The sequence below is a fragment of the Sturnus vulgaris genome, chromosome 8, assembly GCF_052056855.1.
Source record: "Sturnus vulgaris isolate bStuVul1 chromosome 8, bStuVul1.hap1, whole genome shotgun sequence".
NCBI lineage: Eukaryota > Metazoa > Chordata > Aves > Passeriformes > Sturnidae > Sturnus > Sturnus vulgaris.
This window is the reverse complement of record NC_142250.1, coordinates 20083474-20101356: the sequence shown is the minus strand read 5'-3', so window position 1 is coordinate 20101356 and position 17883 is coordinate 20083474. Positions and strand designations below refer to the sequence as shown.

The 17883-nt window shown below is 40.8% G+C and overlaps 1 protein-coding gene across 1 annotated transcript; it reads left to right on the top strand.

Annotated features, from left to right (window-relative positions):
• Positions 1-988: 988 nt before the first annotated feature.
• RBP3 (retinol binding protein 3) lies at positions 989-17406 on the top strand. The gene is made up of 4 exons (XM_014875443.2): positions 989-4114; positions 10791-10981; positions 13785-13927; positions 15746-17406. The coding sequence occupies exons 1-4, from the start codon at positions 1067-1069 to the stop codon at positions 16072-16074; spliced, it is 3711 nt and encodes a 1236-aa protein (XP_014730929.2). The 5' UTR covers positions 989-1066; the 3' UTR covers positions 16075-17406.
• Positions 17407-17883: the final 477 nt, after the last annotated feature.

The window sequence follows — 17883 nt, the reverse complement described above, 5'->3', positions numbered from 1 at the left end:
TTGACAGGAGTACAAAAACGTGCTCTTCCCAGATTTCAGAGTCTATTTTTGTAGCTACCTCCAGCAAACAGAGTGGCTGGGGAAGGAATTAATTTCAAATTTGAAGCTGGGAATCTGTTCTTTGGCATGTCATAGTGGAGCTCAGAGTGGGTACAGTCTGCATCCTGCATATTCTGATCCTCTTTCAAACTCTTAATACAATAGGGTCTCAAATACATTGTGAGCAGAAGAAAACAACCCCCTCACATTCTATTTTGGTATGTTGAGCCTAAAGTCTATTGGCTAGGAGCTGTCATCAGACATGACCATATGTTACCCAACGGTATTACAAGTAAATCCTAATTGAGTGCAAATTGTGAAGATTAAAGTCATCTCAGATTTAGCTGTATTATGTTGAGGCAAATGTGTTTCAAAGTCCTGTTTAAAATGCTGGCAATTCTCAGCACAGAAATTAAAAGGCTGTCATTACCTTGGATTTTATGAGCTGTGCTAAATGTCTGGAGTTCCTTGTTTGGAGCCCTTAGTCATAGAATGTAAGAACAGTCCTTTGCAGCTCAAACTAAAAAACACCAAAGACAATGTATTGTCAACAACTTTTGAAAGATTATTAAATATTGATACAATTTAGTCACTGAAGAATCTCCTGGTATAAGCTCCTCATAAATAATGCTAAAATGCAGGAAGATTGCTATTCTAACTGTGGTTAAAATCAGTATTGCATTTAAGCAATCCACTTTCAGAATAATCCACGACCAGTTTGCACTACCTTTTGGCAAGGCACTACCTTTTGGAAACAATTAACTGCTAGAAAGATGTTCCTTGATGATTGAAGTTTATTACTGTTTCATAAGAGGCCTGTGAAGTAGTAAGGAGCTGAGCTTCATCTATTGGTGCACTTTGGATGATGCACTCCATTTTAATGAGATTAAAGGTTTAGTGCAGATAAAAGATCTGTTCAGTGCACCTGGATTCAACACAGGGATTTCAGTGCGATTCAGAGTCATTGGGGAGCTATGTTCATCCTGATCAATAAGAGCTTCTGACTTCTTTTCCATACAAATACAAAATGATCAGGACACATTTCTTGCTGTTTTCTGCACTGATCATGTGCAGCATACCTGCTGAGGAAATCTTTCAGCCTACTTTAGTGCTGGACATGGCTAAAGTTCTTCTGGAGAATTACTGCTATCCTGAAAACCTAGTGGGAATGCAAGAAGCCATTGAACAAGCAATCAAGAGTGGAGAGATCCTGGACATCTCAGATCCAAAAATGCTGGCCAGTGTCTTGACAGCTGGAGTGCAGGGTGCTCTGAATGACCCAAGACTGGTGATTTCCTATGAGCCATTACCACATGCAGCTCCCAAACAAGAGGCGGAGAGTTCCCCTACTCGCGAGCAACTCCTGAGTCTTATTGAGCATGTGATCATGTATGACAAGCTGGAGGGCAATGTTGGCTACCTGAGGATTGATTATATCATAGGAGAGGATGTTGTGCAGAAAGTTGGAGCTTTTCTGGTGGACAAGGTCTGGAAGACACTGATAGAGACATCTGCCCTGGTGATAGATCTTCGTCACAGCACTGGGGGACAGATTTCTGGCCTCCCCTTCATCATCTCATACTTGCATGAACAAGACAAGAGGCTCCATGTTGAGACTGTATACAATCGGCCCTCCAACACCACCACAGAGATATGGACACTGCCAAAGGTGTTGGGAGAGAGGTACAGCAAAGATAAGGATGTCATTGTTCTGATCAGCCATCACACCACAGGAGTGGCTGAAGATGTGGCTTACATCCTCAAGCACATGAACAGAGCTATCACTGTTGGAGAGAAGACAGCTGGGGGCTCACTGGACATCCAGAAGCTGCGTATCGGTCCTTCCAATTTCTATATGATGGTTCCTGTGTCACGATCTGTGAGCCCCTTGAGTGGGGGTGGACAGAGCTGGGAGGTGAGTGGGGTGACACCGTGTGTGGCTACTGAGGCAGAACAAGCCTTGCAGAAATCCTTGGACATCTTGGCAGTGCGCAGAGCAGTGCCCGGCACCATCAGCCACCTCAAAAACCTATTAAAGGACTATTACAGCTTAGTGGAGAGAGTGCCTGCGCTACTGCGGCACCTTGCCACCTCTGACTTCTCTTCTGTGCAGTCATCTGAGGACCTGGCCACCAAACTCAACACTGAGCTGCAGGCCTTATCTGAAGACCCCCGCCTGATGGTGCGAGTCATGATGCCAGGTGAAGCTGCTGAGCCCCCAGCTGAGAAACCGGTTGGAATGGCAGCTGACTTACCTGACAATGAGCAGCTGCTGCATGCCTTGGTGGACACTGTCTTCAAGGTGTCAGTGTTGCCAGGCAATGTTGGCTACATGCGCTTTGATGAGTTTGCAGATGCCTCTGTGCTTGTAAAGCTGGGCCCTTACATTGTACACAAAGTGTGGGAGCCCCTTCAAAATACAGAGAACTTGATCATGGACCTACGTTACAACCCTGGAGGCCCTTCCTCCTCTGCTGTGCCTGTGCTACTCTCCTATTTTCAAGACCCTGCTGCTGGTCCTGTCCATCTCTTCACAACTTATGACAGATGTACCAACCATACACAGGAGCACAACAGCCAGGCAGAATTGCTGGCCCAGTCCTATGGGGCTAAGCGTGGCATCTACCTGCTCACCAGCCACCACACTGCTACAGCTGCTGAGGAGTTTGCTTACCTCATGCAGTCCCTGGGCCGTGCCACGCTGATCGGTGAGATCACTGCAGGAAGCCTCTCACACACCCGTACCTTCCCTCTGCTGCAGCCTGGGCCGGGAATAACCCATGGCCTGACTGTCACAGTTCCTGTTATCACCTTCATTGACAACCATGGGGAAAGCTGGATGGGTGGAGGAGTTGTTCCTGATGCCATAGTGCTGGCTGAGGATGCACTGGAGAAGGCTGAAGAAGTGCTAGCCTTCCACAAGAACATGGGAGTACTTCTGGAGGGTACTGGGCAGCTCCTAGAGGCTCACTATGCCATCCCAGAAGTGGCTGGTAAGGCCAGCGCCATGCTCCGCACCAAACGGGCCCAAGGAGGTTATCGATCAGCTATAGACTCTGAGACTTTGGCTTCCCAACTCACCAGTGACTTGCAGGAGGCCTCTGGAGACCATCGGCTTCACATCTTCCACAGCCATGTGGAACCAACACCAGAAGAGCAGCTTCCCAATGTGATTCCCAGCCCTGAAGAGCTGAGCTACATCATTGAGGCACTCTTCAAAATTGAGGTATTGCCAGGGAACCTGGGTTACCTTCGCTTTGATATGATGGCTGAGGCAGAAACAGTGAAGGCCATTGGGCCACAGCTGTTGCAGATGGTATGGAACAAGCTGGTGGACACGGATGCCATGATTATTGACATGAGGTACAACACAGGTGGCTACTCCACTGCCATCCCAATACTTTGCTCCTACTTCTTTGAGCCTGAGCCTCGGAAACACCTCTACACTGTCTTTGATCGTAGTACCTCCCGCAGCACAGAGGTTTGGACTCTCCCCCAACTCGCTGGCAAGAGATACGGCTCCCTCAAGGACATCTACATCCTAACAAGCCATATGAGTGGCTCAGCAGCTGAAGCTTTCACTCGCTCTATGAAGGATCTGCACCGGGCCACAGTTATTGGTGAGCCCACAGTCGGTGGATCCCTCTCAGTGGGCATTTATCGTGTTGGTAACAGTTCCCTATATGCCTCCATCCCCAGCCAAGTGGTGCTCAGTCCCATCACTGGGAAAGTATGGAGTGTGTCTGGGGTGGAGCCACACATCACTATCCAGGCCAGTGAAGCCATGGCTGTAGCTCAGCACATTGCCAACCTGCGTGCCCAGGTGCCACAGATACTACAAACTGTAGGCAAGCTTGTGGGAGATAATTATGCCTTTGTGGACATTGGGACTGTTATAGCATCCAACCTCACAAAGAACATCAACAAAGACAGTTATAAAGGGATCCATACAGAGGAAGAACTTGCTGGGAAGGTGACTGCCGTCTTACAAGCTCTTTCTGGTGATGAACACCTGAAATTACTCTACATCCCTGAACATGCCAAGGACAGCATCCCAGGGATCATGCCAAAACAGGTACAGTTCTCTTGTACCCAGCTATAGAGATGACATCTGGAATGGGAGCATTAAGTCAGATACCTTATCTTTTTTCTAGCCCATACTATAAAGCTACCCAGATTTACCTGTACCTAGAGGAGAAGCCAATGGTTTCCTGAGCTGTCTCTAACAGTTAGGGTAGTAGATTGTGGAATTAGATGGTACTTCTGGATGCATAGATTTTGGAAACAACCTTCAGGCTGTGAATCTCAGTTGCCATATGCCACAAGCAAAAATGCAGGGCTTCAGGGTTAGAAGGGAAGATATACCATTGTTTCTGTAATCCCTCTTCTTTCAATGCTGCAGCTTTTCCAGCTGTAATTAATTCAGAAACCCTCTAGTTTCAAACCAGGTTGTAATTCGAGGGAAGTTTAGTTGGACTAGAGTAAATGCATACAACTCACTAAATATGCAGCCATGTGCTCTTTGATGGACTTTTCTATATAAAATTGTAGCAGCTGACATCTATTACACCAGAATAATCAGCAGCTCCTTTGGTAGTGGCAGTGGAAAGTTGTTCTAATTGTATCTCATGCTCAGTATCAGACAGTTTCCCAGTGACCTAGAAATACTTTGGAAGAAGTATCTGGGTGGAAGTTAGGTGACCCCAGGGAGAAATTGATTTTTAATAATCTACTTTTGCCCTTGCTGTGTGGTTTGCATAACAGTCTGTGCTTTGTTCTGAGCCTGAGTGTTTATACACTGGTCTGCCTTGGCAATCTTTCTTGTTCATTGTTGTGCCGAAGGGAGCTCCCAGGAGCACTTGTTAAAATTCCATCTTCAAATTAAATAGAGGGTTAGGATAACCTGATCCATTTCTTGGATGGAGTTAGCTGATTTCTGGCTACTGCACTAGCATGGCTATCAGAGACGTATTTTCTCCAGGGACTCATAAAATTACTTTTTGAAGAGAATGCATTTGCCTTTGCAATGAACCAGAGTAGACCAAGTGTCAGGTAACTATTAAATGTTTCCTGGGGGAGGAAATCCATGGACTTCCACACTCTGAAATTTTTGGCATGCATGATTTAAAGTGGCCATGACCTTTGTGGTATTACCACAAATACTAAGGTCAAGGACAAAGTCTAAGCATTGCCGGGGTGGATTTTTTTTTCAAGTTTGTTAACCAAGAGATGCTGGCCCCATTCTCGCCTCTAAGATTAAATGGAAATCATTAATTAAAGGTGCTATTCCAGTGCTCTCCCTCCTAACTTGATTGAGTGCAGAAAACTTAATTCTAAAGATATTTCAATGCTTTTTACTGAGTTCTGTGCTCAATTATTATCAACATTAATGACACACCATAATTTCTCCCCATTCTACAGAATAGAAAAGTCTTGCAAATTAGTCACAGTGTTCACTGAAGGCTGTTAATGAATATTGCTGGTGGTTTTTACTTGTTCAGATCTTACTTTATTCAGACTTTAAACATCAATAACAGGACATAGAAGACAAGTATCTTGTTTGTTACATGACATTAAATTTTGATCCTGATAGACCTAGTGAAGAAATGCCATTATATGCCTGTTTTACCACACTTCTTTGTCAAGCAAAATCATTGGAAGAGGTCAGAGATACATCCATAAGAAGGAAATCACATCAGTGTGGATGAAAATCAGGACAAATGAGAGATTTCTCCAAGGTGAAATAATGTATGATGAGCAGAGAATCACGTCTCTCATGAGACTAAAATGGTTTCCAGAGGCAGAAGCGTTCCCTCATATTGCTGGAGGAAATCAGGAGTCAAACAGACAAGAGAGCATTAAGATGTTAACAAAGACCCTGAACTCATTAAAGGATTTTCCTTAAGATGGAGGTAAAAGAAAATTCACCCATTCCACAGAACCCTGGGCAGCAAGAGTACCTTCATCTCCTCTTTTGCTTTTGTACCCATAAGAGGGATGCTTTCTGTGGAACATTTCAGTATACCCCAGAGAGTAAATACCTTTAGAGTACAGTGAAGCATATGTGATGGCACTATCTGCGTTTTTAAATTAAAAAAAAAAAAAAAAATTCAGCAGCCCAATACATGGACATAGTGGCTCTCTTGATCTATATCACATTTATTCCTTAAAAACCTAAGAGCTACTTTGTCTCTTGTGCTACCTACCTTACAAGCCACCCTCTCCCTTGACAGTAGAATTTTACTGTTAATGACCTTGATGATGAAGCAGATCCAACACAATTAACTGAAAGTGATGATGAATAACTACAGGAAGGATGGGATGGGACATAGGAGACGGACAAGTGAAGTGTGTGCAGAGCTTTGCATCTGCTGCACTAGGATAGCTGCTGAAGCATAGTACAGGGCAGTTAATGTGTCTCCTCTAAGCAGCAGCAAGGTCACTGCTAGTCAGAGTTGTCAGCTGCATAAATGCCACTTTCCAAAGTCAGACTTCCTTGAGGCAAATTTTGTCTATATTTTTTGTGATCCAGAAAATAACATTTTGCTTATAAGGCAGAGCTCTGTAAGCTTAATAACCTGCAGTTTAATAATCTCTGATTCTTATTCTTCTGTCTCTCTCTCCCTCTCCAGTCAAACTTCCTCTATGAACTGAAACATTTGTGTTTGTGACTGTCTACCTATGGAAGAACTGTTGCCTGATTTTGGCATAAGTGTTATGTCCATTTTAAGTGACAAGGAGTCTCCCTGTGTGATTATTTTGCCCCTTTCTTAATGACCAAATATTTTTAATGCAGTCTTTACACCTAAGAGAATTGTTGTAATGATGGTTTAGATAAGCAGCTGAAAATTATGATCAGAATAAAAGGCAAAAACTAATCCTTTATAAAGAGAGATTGTTCCTGCATTTCAAGTCCTTCTGTTTCCTGATGAATAATGTGTATATTTAGGAGAGTAAAGGCAATAGTTAGAGATATTTCACCAGAAAGAAGTACAGTTTGTTTGTATCCCTTCATTAATGAGTGAAATCAAAATGGTCAGCCTCCAAGTGTCAAGATAAATAATCAAATTGCTACATCTATTGCTAACAGGTGGAAAAACAATTGTTGTAGGCCCATATGATGTTGAGTTATATCAACATAACCACAGTAAAGTCAGTGGTACTATGCAAGTTTATGCAAGAGAAAAATGTCCCATTTTTAACTCTTATTGGCTCTTCACCTTTTGCAAGCTTTGCTTTCTTGTTTCTAGGGTGATAATAGTTCATTGCACAACTCTGGGAGGAAAGGAGCTTGTTTAGGGGGAGTCCTGTAGAAATGTAAATGAGTTCTTTAGAGTTCATAAGCTGAACACAAGTCATTAGGGTCAAGCTGTTGCAGTAAATACTCCTCATCATCAAACTGAAATGGATAAGGAAGAATATAATCAGGAAAACATGAAATCTTCTACATTTAGCTCTAAAGAAAATTCATCTAGAGTATAATATGCACAACCTTGGGCAATGGTTTTCTAGAAAGATGTGGCTCAAGCACGGAGACAGCAGAAAAGAGAGACAAGAGTAAAGAGAACACTGAAAAGTAGCCTTCCAAAAGTTTAAAATATTTGAGTTGTTTATTCCAGAGAGAAGAAAACTGAGAGGAGACATGAAAACAGTCTTCAGATACGTAAGAGACTGTTTCAAATATGAAAAGAATAATCTCTTCCCATGTCCATAGTAAATAGGCCAAGAAGTAATGCACTTAAACAGCACAAAGTAGTGAACTTTGACTGTTTACACTAGATCTTAAAAACATCTTTCTAATAGTAAGGCTGGTGACGTACTAGGGTGGATTGCCTGGAAATCACCCAGTAAAATGTGTGTTGTTAAGAGCAAGTGAGAATGAGCTGTCAGGGCTAGGGCTGATCCTGCTCAGTCCTTGAGCTGGGGGCCCTATTAGGACAAACAGTTCCATTCCAGCCTATGAGAGTACACAGGGAAGCCAAATGTTCTAGGAAAAGTGCAACCTTGCCACTCAGCCTTCAAGATCTCATGGTTCTTAAACTAATCTCAGGATTTGCAATGGTACTGCAACGGTATTGGTGATAATATTTTAACAGCCAGCAGTTGACAGTACTAGTAAACCTTAATGGAAATCAGACAATTGTCAGCACAAAAATAGCTATGAAAAAACAGATTCCATCTAAATAGACAAAACAATTTAAGGGAGAGATGAAAGGAGAGAAAAGAGGGAAGAGAGGTACATCTAGAAAAGTCATTTGCCCATGGCTGGGGTTTGTGTCAATAACAGAATCAGGGAACATACTCCATGCACAAGTCCCAGGGCAGCATTCTAAGGTCCTATGTTGTGTGACATGATGTGTGTTACTTAGGCCACTCACCTGTGGAAAGAGTCTGCAGAACAGGACTGCAGACCCTATATAGTTAATGAAAAAATATTTTTCCTTGGCTTAAGTGTAGTTAGCTTGGAGGTCTTTTGGTGTAGCCACATTGCTTATAGTGTGCACCTGAGGGTTTATATTTAACAACAAGTCATTTGTATGTAAACACTGTCTGACTGAGCAGCAGATCTTGCTTTCAGCTGCATCCTGTCCCAGCTTGTCCTTGGCCAGCAGAGCCCTGCCTTCCAAAGGAGAGCATGTGGTTGTTTCCTGAAGCTTGACTTACCTGCTTAGGTACCCACAGCACATGGCCCATGTGCCAGTGTCATGAACCTGCAGTTTTGCAGGGCAGTTAACTCTCTAATGTCAGCCACAGGCTCCTCACCTCTTTTGCTGAAAGGTTCAGACACTTTCCCTGGCACCCCAGAATTACTTTCTGAGTGCTTTCCATCTGATTTCCAGTCTTGGAACTTTTAGAATAGATATATTTTCATACCTTTTCCTGCAGCCATGAAGACCTTTCATTTAGATCCTTGCACATTTATTTCACTTTGTAAGACCTGGGGCTTTAAGAGCAACCTGCCTACCTTGAAATTTATAATGGATTTTCAAGAGTTATCAAAACTGAAGTCCACAGGGAACAAAAATGCAAAGCATCACAGTAAAAGAACAGGTCAAGAAATATTTATCAGATAGTTATTATTCTTAACATGCTTATGGGTATGCATTTAGCAGTTATCACTGGAGACAGAGATAAGACATTTGTGTGTTCAGTTAAAATATTGTTTGTAAGTGGCTGAGAGTAACAAATCAGTTTTATTTGTAGATGTTACTAATGAGTGATGTTTTTATTTTCCTCCTGGGGGGACCCCCAGTGTTTCTGAATTAGATATAAGTTCTGTCAGAACAATCAATGCATGTTGGATATATTTCTCAAAACTGTGATTTTTAAATCAAAGTACAGTGGGCATATCAAGTAGCATTGCTGTCACTGGGAAGCAGATTGGAAATGACAAGCTCAGCAGTGCTGGACTGATGTGTTCACAGTCCAGATACAATGGTTATTTTCACAAGGCAGAGTGATAAAGAAGGGTGCAGAAAAAGAGTTTGCTCTTTTCATCAAGTCAACAACTACTGGCCAACAGGGATTTTGAATTAATGATTGCAATTTTGGTAATTTTGGCATATATGAGGGACTGAATAATGAAGCGTCATATGGTGGGTAATTTTCCCCTAGGTAACCTCGAGCTGTGTCAAACACAGCTGCATTCACACACCTTGGAAGAAACTCTTCCTGCTGTGGCAGGACCACAGCTCCAGGCCAGAGCACTATACAGAGGTCAGGAGATTATTTGACTTCTCTGTAGCTGCAGAAAGTCCAAGTGCCTGCCCAATTCTGTGGCATGTTGTAGACTGGAAGAGCACCTCTAGCACATGGCTCACTGCTGACTCCTTGTTCTTTTGAGTGTAAAAGCATGGATTGTTTGGGGATGAGCTACGGCAGAGGGGAACTGATTAAAAAGAAAGTATAATACCATTTTCACAACAATCCTGAGGAGAAAAGACCAAATGGCTGAAGGTCATATAAGTTGTATGGATTCTAAACTCTTATCTCAAGCTGAAGGAGTATTTGAAAATTCCATTTTTAGATACTGCATATAAAACAGAAGTTTGGCAATATGAGCTGGCTATGTTTTAATGCATACAGGAGTTATTAAGATAACTTTATTATTTGGCTACACGTTGCTAGTAAAAAAAGTCTTCTGTTTAATAACATAAGCTAAGCAAAATTAAATAAATCACAACCTAACACGTGAGGCTCCAGGCACATGGCCACCATATAAGAGATTTAGCATATCTACTTCATGAGTATCCTAGCACATGCTCAACACATCAGGTTCCTCAGTGTCACAGGGACTGGGTCATTAAGAGGGGCTGGGGCCACTCACACCTGCAGCCAGCAGCTGTTTGTCCAATGAGGCCAATCAAGAGATTATGATAGTCCCAGGTTTAGAAACAACTCACAAAGGCAACATGTGGGGTTGGGTGGCAGGCCTTGGACTGGGATCTATGCTGCAGGCTGGGATTGTTCTTGTAGCCTCTTTGCTTCAAATTCTTGTATTTTTGAAAAATAAACTGAGCTCTGGGAAATAGGGCGTGTTATTGATGCACATTACACTGCACAAAAATGCATCAGGCAATGCTAGCCTATGTTTAGTGTGCAAAAGTATTGTAAAATTTATTATTATGTTTTTCAAACTTGGTCACATTCCACACAGGTGTCCCACCTGGATTAAAACATGACCCACATAATTTTGTGTCAAGCTACCAGTGACAGCAAATGATTTGTTTTCTTTTTCCATACTCTTTCAGATCCCTCCACCAGAAGTATTTGAAGATTTGATAAAATTTTCATTCCACACAAATGTATTTGAAAACAACATCGGCTATCTGAGATTTGATATGTTTGGAGACAGTGAACTTCTAACCCAGGTGTCCGACCTGATGATAGAGCATGTTTGGAAGAAAATTGTTCACACAGATGCATTAATCATAGACATGAGGTAAACCTTTGAATGGCAAATAACCAAACCTCTTTCAAAACAGCATTTTATTTGTAACAGTGAATTAGCTTTACATGGCTTGCTGTCCTGTTTACAGGCTAACATTGCTAGGATTAAATGAGAAAAGGAAAACAGCCAAGAAAAATAGTAACAGTCTGGAAGTATATCTCAAGATAAATTGTATCATCACTTGAGATGTTTAGAACAAAATAGGCAAATTCAGGGAATAGTTTGCAGAATGCAATTCTGGACATTACATGTGTTTTATTTTTCTAATTTCTTTCTAATCTAACTCTCCATGTGCCACATATATATATATATATATAAATCTTTTACTTCATGTAGTGGCCAAGTGATTCTACAGTCAAAAAGACAGACCACGTTTAAGGCTGTGTTACAACATTTAATTTGCCATATCTGCAGTGCTAAATTATTCTGGGCAATCAGGTCTGTACAGAACAGGCCTTGTGGACAGAGCACAGAGGTACTTAGAGGTATTGTACCTCTCCTGGACCCTGCTGCTCCAAGCTGCAGCATTGAATGCCTGCTCTCTGCTTAGAACTCTGTTGGACACTCCAGTGTGTCAACAGTGATTCAAATCCTATGAGCCATAAGATGTCATCCATTTGTCACCAGCTATCAAAGCAGATTCATATAAAAATGTACATTTCCTACACAATATTTACGGAAGGAATTCCTTTGTTGTGGTCCAGAGCTAATGTGTGTGAGCCCAGAACATTACAAATATAAACAAATGAAAAGAAGGACTTTTTAAGAACTTGGTTTTAATGTCAGAACGACTTGCATCTATTGTTATCTTGAGGCTCTTAATATTTGATAATCTTAATATTCTTGTGGGATTTTCAGCATAGGGAGGAAAAGTTGAGCACAGCGATGAGAGAAGAGACAGATCTCACTATGTGAGCACAGGAGAGGCAAGGCAGCAACCAACATAAAACACCCATGACTGAACTTGAATTCAGCAAAAGCACCACCATCTTCCAGTAGACTTGAGATAGGATTGGGACTTTCCTCTTTCTTGCCCCAGTTTTCTCCCAAACTAAAAATTTCAGGGCTGGGGGCACTGAAACAGCAAAGATGAAATCATGTCTCGGGTACCAAATGGTACCAAATGGTATCATTATAGCTCATTTCATGTGTTGTTTGGTTTTGGGATTTTTTTTAATATTTAATGTATTTTCAGTCCTTTAATTGCACATAAAAGAGCCATTCTCTAAAGGCATAAAAAAGAGAACCCCAAACAAACTTTCTGAAATTCTCTGTTTGCCAATCTTATGATTTTAAGACTGATGATTAAAATTTTGCATGGGATTAACTGTAATGAATAATGTTTCTCATTTTACCAGTTTTCCTCCCTGAAACAGCTGGGCCACTCATGAACTTCATATTTAGATAATTTCAATTTTGCATGGGATTAACCATAATGCATGATGTCTCTCACCTTAATAGCTCTCCTTCATAGAACAGCTGTGCCACTCATGAACTTCATATTTTTAACTCTCACAGCATTGATAGGAGGTACTAACAAACTAAAAGGCCTCCCTAAGGTCACATAAGACATCTATAAGAAGGAGTACTAGCATCCAGAAGTTAAGTTAAAATTCTGGCAACTGCTCAGTCATCATTAGTGACTAAGTTACTGCGGTTTCACTGCCTGCAAGGGAGTCCCAGGAAGAGCATTCCAGCATTTCCCTGCCTGCCCCCACCTCCAGCCGAGATGGCCCCTGTGGAACCTGGGCTCTGCTGGGCTGAGCTGTCTTGTGAGCTGTGCAGCAGCAGCACCTCCTGGCAGCACAGCACTACCAGGGACACGCTGAAGATGGTTATTTAACTTCTAGCCAGTCACAGTGTCAACCAAACAGCTCCCAAACCCTGAAGAATAAAGATGTAGCTTCACTCTTCAGAACAGAGGCCTCCTGAACTGTCAGATCCTTTTCTGGAGGTGAAGAAACTTAGCTATAGATTGTACTGAATAAAATCATTTCCCAGCAGGTTTCTGCTGGAATGCCTGTGCTAGGTACTCCTAAAATCAACTACAGGAAAGAACTGAACCCACACTATGAGTAAGTAAAGTACAAACATTTCTAGAGCTCTATGTGCTCTAGTATTAGTGAAAAGAGACAGACAAAAATATTTTGGTAGTTAATTCATAGCAGGGGTTCTCCAATGACAGGCTCTTCAGTAAAATTAATCTTCAGAGACAGCTATGGAATTAAACTGCAACCAAAGTTTTCAATTACAACTGTGCTAAATGAAGCAACTAACACGACCTTTAAGCACAAAAAAATTACCTCATTTAAACCACTAAGTCTTCTCACTTTGTGTAGCAAAAAATAAGAACACAACAGTTCTACAAATATATGTTGCTTTAATTGGAATCTACTTTTATGTATTAGGGTTTAGGTATTTACTCCTCACTGGCTATGTCAGGAATAGAATGAGTTACTCAGAGAATAACAAGAATCTGATATTTCTCTGTGGATTCAGAGTCTTTGGTTACTTTCTGATTTTCTCTAGGTAATATCAAGAAAAAAAATAGACTTTTAAGTTTCGTGTTTGCTTTTGAAGTTAGTTATGGGCAATAACAGTCCAACACTCTTAGACAGGACTTTGTTTATCTGATAGACGTGCAAATGCTGATAGGGGAGAATGAATGTAAATACATCAAAATGTAGCCATAAGTCTTTTCAGGACTGATACTAAGGAACAATACTTAGAAGGGAGATTTAATGTCTGACACAAATTTTCACTTGTTTCCTTAATATTTTAAATTTTTGAAAAGGTACAATATTGGAGGCTCCACTACACCCATAGCAATCCTATGCTCATATTTCTTTGATGAAGGACACCCAGTTCTCTTGGACAAAGTTTATGACAGACCCAGTGACTCAGTAAAGGAGATATGGACACAGCCACAGCTCAAAGGTAAACGACAATTTCTTTTCAGAGTAGCTTTTCATTTCAGATATCTCTCCTTGTCATTTTAAAGTGAGTAATTAAATCCTGTAACTCATTTGGTGAAAGCACCTGCCATGATCAGCTCAAGCTGTGTAGAGAACGTAGAAACAAAAAAATGCATTTCAGCCATGTCACTCAATGCCACCTACAAATAACAGTTTATCACAGAAATGGGGTATGCTAGGCACAGAGGTCTGTAAATTGGTCCCCAGAAGTTTAGCCAAATATTCAAATACTATGTATAGCAGCTGTAACTTGTTGCTTTTAAAAGTTGCCAAAATTAAAAACTAATCCAGTGTTGCCTAGACCTCTAGTAACATCTCTTCCAACACTCCCATAGTTTTATACATTGTTCCCTACTACCTACCTGTGTAATCCTCTGCATCAGTAGATGAAAACGCCCCAGTTTGTCCAGAGAAGAGAAAGAAAAACACTAAATTTTGTGCATCTAGGTGAGTTTGAAGCATTTGGCAACACGTCACACACTCCCCACACATACCCTGCCCCAGTCTGTGGAAGTTGAAAGGATGCTGCAACATGCAGAAACAGAGCTCTTCAGTGTTCATAAACTGCAGTCAGAGTGCTAAGAAGCCTTAAACATGGGGTTTAATTATTTTCCTGTCTTAAGCTGAGATAGTAGCAAAACAGTTAATGGTGTTGGCCTGGATCAGGCTGAAATGGTTAAACTTTGTCCCAGTCTGCTGGGTCCATCTATTTTCCCAGGCAGTCAGAGGTGGGTCGTGATTAGGGATATGATTTCTATGGACACATTCCAGTTCCCATCAAAGAGAACAGGCAGACTCATATTAACTTCAAAGGAGCTCGATCTGGTCCTGTATTATATGAATCTACCGTAAAAAGAGTCTTCTAATGGTTATTATGTTTATAGTGAAATGAGAAGACCAAAGATGGTGTGAAAATTAATTACCATGCTGTTGGGCCCCTCTCTTAGAATTTAGCATGAGAATTGTATGTCATATTATTACCTACTTATAGATTGACATTTTTAGAGCAGTTTAGTTTTCAAGTTATCAAGTCCTAGTTATTACCTGCTGGTGACTTTTTCAAAGAAACTAAACTCTCCAAAAGTATCTAGCACGTTCAGATATACTGAAAATAAGGGTCAAAGCCCTTCTTATTCCTGTCAGCTGTTTAATGTAAGAAAATTAGATACTTGGCTCAGATGTTGATAATAAAGGGGTATTTGTTGAAGGGTTTGGGACAAAGGCCATGTATAGCATCAATTTACAAACTATAAAAAAGCTGTGGGAAACCACTGTAATTTTAATTTCATAAAATAATGCCTGCACAGTTGCAGGCCAAACTCTATGACAGCCATGTTCCTAGAGCAGGGATGAGGGTGAAACTGAAGATGCTTCTGGATGAGTTTTGACGACTCCTGCTGCAATGGTGAAAAATGTCATTTTTCTCACCTGACTATTCCTCTACTCTGAGATGAGATCTGGAGCTTCTGTAAAAGTCAAAGCCACAGAAGAGCTCACAGTAGTAATCATGAGCTGGCTTCTCTCCTTATGGAGCTCATAGCCAGAAACTGATGGCACAAGAGCACCACACAGGGAGACAGCGTTTTTTTACAGCATATAGTCTGGGCTAGTGTTAAAAGTACTTTAATACTATCATAGGCACAAAGTAAATTTCCAGACTTCTTGGGTTGTTAACAGCAGGTAGGGAGCAAAGCCTCTATCTTGCCTTCTCTTTGCTTTATTATACAAATAAATCTCTGAAAATGGATTCATTTCTGATGGGTTTTTTCCTACCTTACAGGGGAGAGGTATGGCACTCAGAAGGGGCTGGTAATCCTTACCAGTGCTGTGACAGCTGGGGCTGCTGAAGAGTTTGTATACATAATGAAGAGACTGGGCAGAGCTCTCATCATTGGGGATCAGACCAGTGGTGGCTGCCATTCCCCACAGCCCTATCAGGTAGATGAAACCAACTTCTACATCATCATCCCCACCTCCAGATCAGTCATCTCTGCAGACAGCACCTCTTGGGAAGGGAAAGGAGTCCCTCCTCACATAGAAACACCAGCTGAAACAGCACTCATCAAAGCAAAGGAGATGCTCAACGCTCACCTACACAGCTCTAGATAACCCAGTGGAGGAACCCATCCCTAGTTCTTATGAAAAGAAAGATAGCAACCCATATGTAAACCCTAGAAAGAAGTGGGAGCTGCATTTCAATCTCTATGGTCAGTGATTGGCTCCCTGTACATAGCTCAAAGTGACTCCTTTCCAACATCCTGGCATTTTTCCCCATCCTGTGGAACCCAGTTCTTTCTGTGCACGGTTGAAATACTTCAATAATTCACTGGGGTTCCTTGATTCCTCTCCTGTAATCAAACACAAACGTTCAGTGTATCAATTTTTTAAAGTGTAGCTACCAATCACAGATTTCCTTTCATCCCACAGAAAATCCCAGTTGTTGGTATTGAAAGTATGTGAACAACTTTAAAGACAGAAAAGGCTCTTCTTTGGAAATTGTGTACATTCCTATTTATACATCTTTAAAAGTTAACAGTAGTTGGAAGAGTCTGTTTTCCAAACTGCAAGGAGCTAAATTAAGTCTCTTCTCCAAATCACCATTTAGACATATCAAAAATAACCATGTCAGGGTTGCTGAGACTCCTGGTATTTGAAAGGAACATGCCTGCTTCTCTCAGTGTCTGTCAGAGGGGAGGATGAGCAAGACAAAGGCAGAACATTGACTCTTTTACCCCGTGCCCAGATCAACTGGTTCAAGGAAAAGAATCATATGTTTTTATTTAAGGCTAAAATTAGATTGCTGTCCTGCCCCAAAGACAGGAGAAAAAAAAAAGAAAGCTGAAAAATATCCTTTGCACCCCGCTATTAAGCTACATATGAAGTGATAGTGTATTCCAGGATAACTCACAGAGATATTGACATGAGCTTAATGCACAACATTCCTTGTCTTTCCTACAATTATTAAACATATATCTTTGTAATTATTTAGAAATATGTGTAACTTTAATCTAGAGCTCAGATTTTCTCATCTCTACAAAAGGCCAGCTGTAAGGTAATTAAATTAGGGAAATGGTCCCCCAAAATTCAGTTAGAGTCTAGCAGTTACATGTTGGTGTTCATTTGCTCATTTGTAAGTTCCTGCTTTTTTTTTTTTTTTTTTTATAAATTGTGTTAAACACTTCCAGTTTTTACAGGAAGAAAATTTTATGAACTAAATAGATTTTCCATCTTTTTTATTATTTGTCTTATCAACTACATTCAGTGTGATTGCTAACCTGAACTCTTTTGAGACCTTTTCATGTTCTGATTTTTATGCACTAGTTTGTTGTTACACTTCTCAGTGTTGTGGAAATTACTTTAATGAATTAAAACCCATACAGAATTTCATGTAAAGTGATATACATATGAAGAATATTAAATATTCTTAACTTGGAAAAAAAATTGAGTCATCAATGAATGAGTAAACAACACTAATGTATTTCTTCTAATGTCTTTTAAGCCTCTTCAATATCTCAGTGATCCAGATAAACTGCTTTGTTTTCCTAAAAACAATCAGTTGTGCTGTCATGTGCAAACAATATTAATTGTTAAGCCAAATATTTAGAAACTTTAGCCATCCATTCAAGGATAAAAAGCTATACCATAAGGGCACAAATAGCAAATAAATTATTCCCAGAATAATATGGGAAATACATATGTATAATAAATATCTCTAGAAGTTGGAATTCAGTTGGAAAAACAGTGAGGATGCAATTGCTGGTGAATGCATTTTAAATCAATAATGCTGTTAATTCACTAAAGTGATCAATTTCAGTGGAAAACTATTGTGCAACCTTGAGAAATTTTATTACTTGACAAAATATTATTTTCTATTTCATAGTACTGGCTAATTCATATTGAAACTGCCAGGCTTAACAA

What these genes read in the sequence shown, in the direction of transcription:
- RBP3 (XM_014875443.2), top strand. Translation starts at nt 1,067, where the DNA reads ATGATCAGGACACATTTCTTGCTGTTTTCTGCACTGATCATGTGCAGC. An exon ending in CAGGGATCATGCCAAAACAG is followed by an intron (nt 4,115 to 10,790) that starts GTACAGTTCTCT and finishes ATACTCTTTCAG; the next exon opens with ATCCCTCCACCAGAAGTATT. An exon ending in GACACAGCCACAGCTCAAAG is followed by an intron (nt 13,928 to 15,745) that starts GTAAACGACAAT and finishes CCTACCTTACAG; the next exon opens with GGGAGAGGTATGGCACTCAG.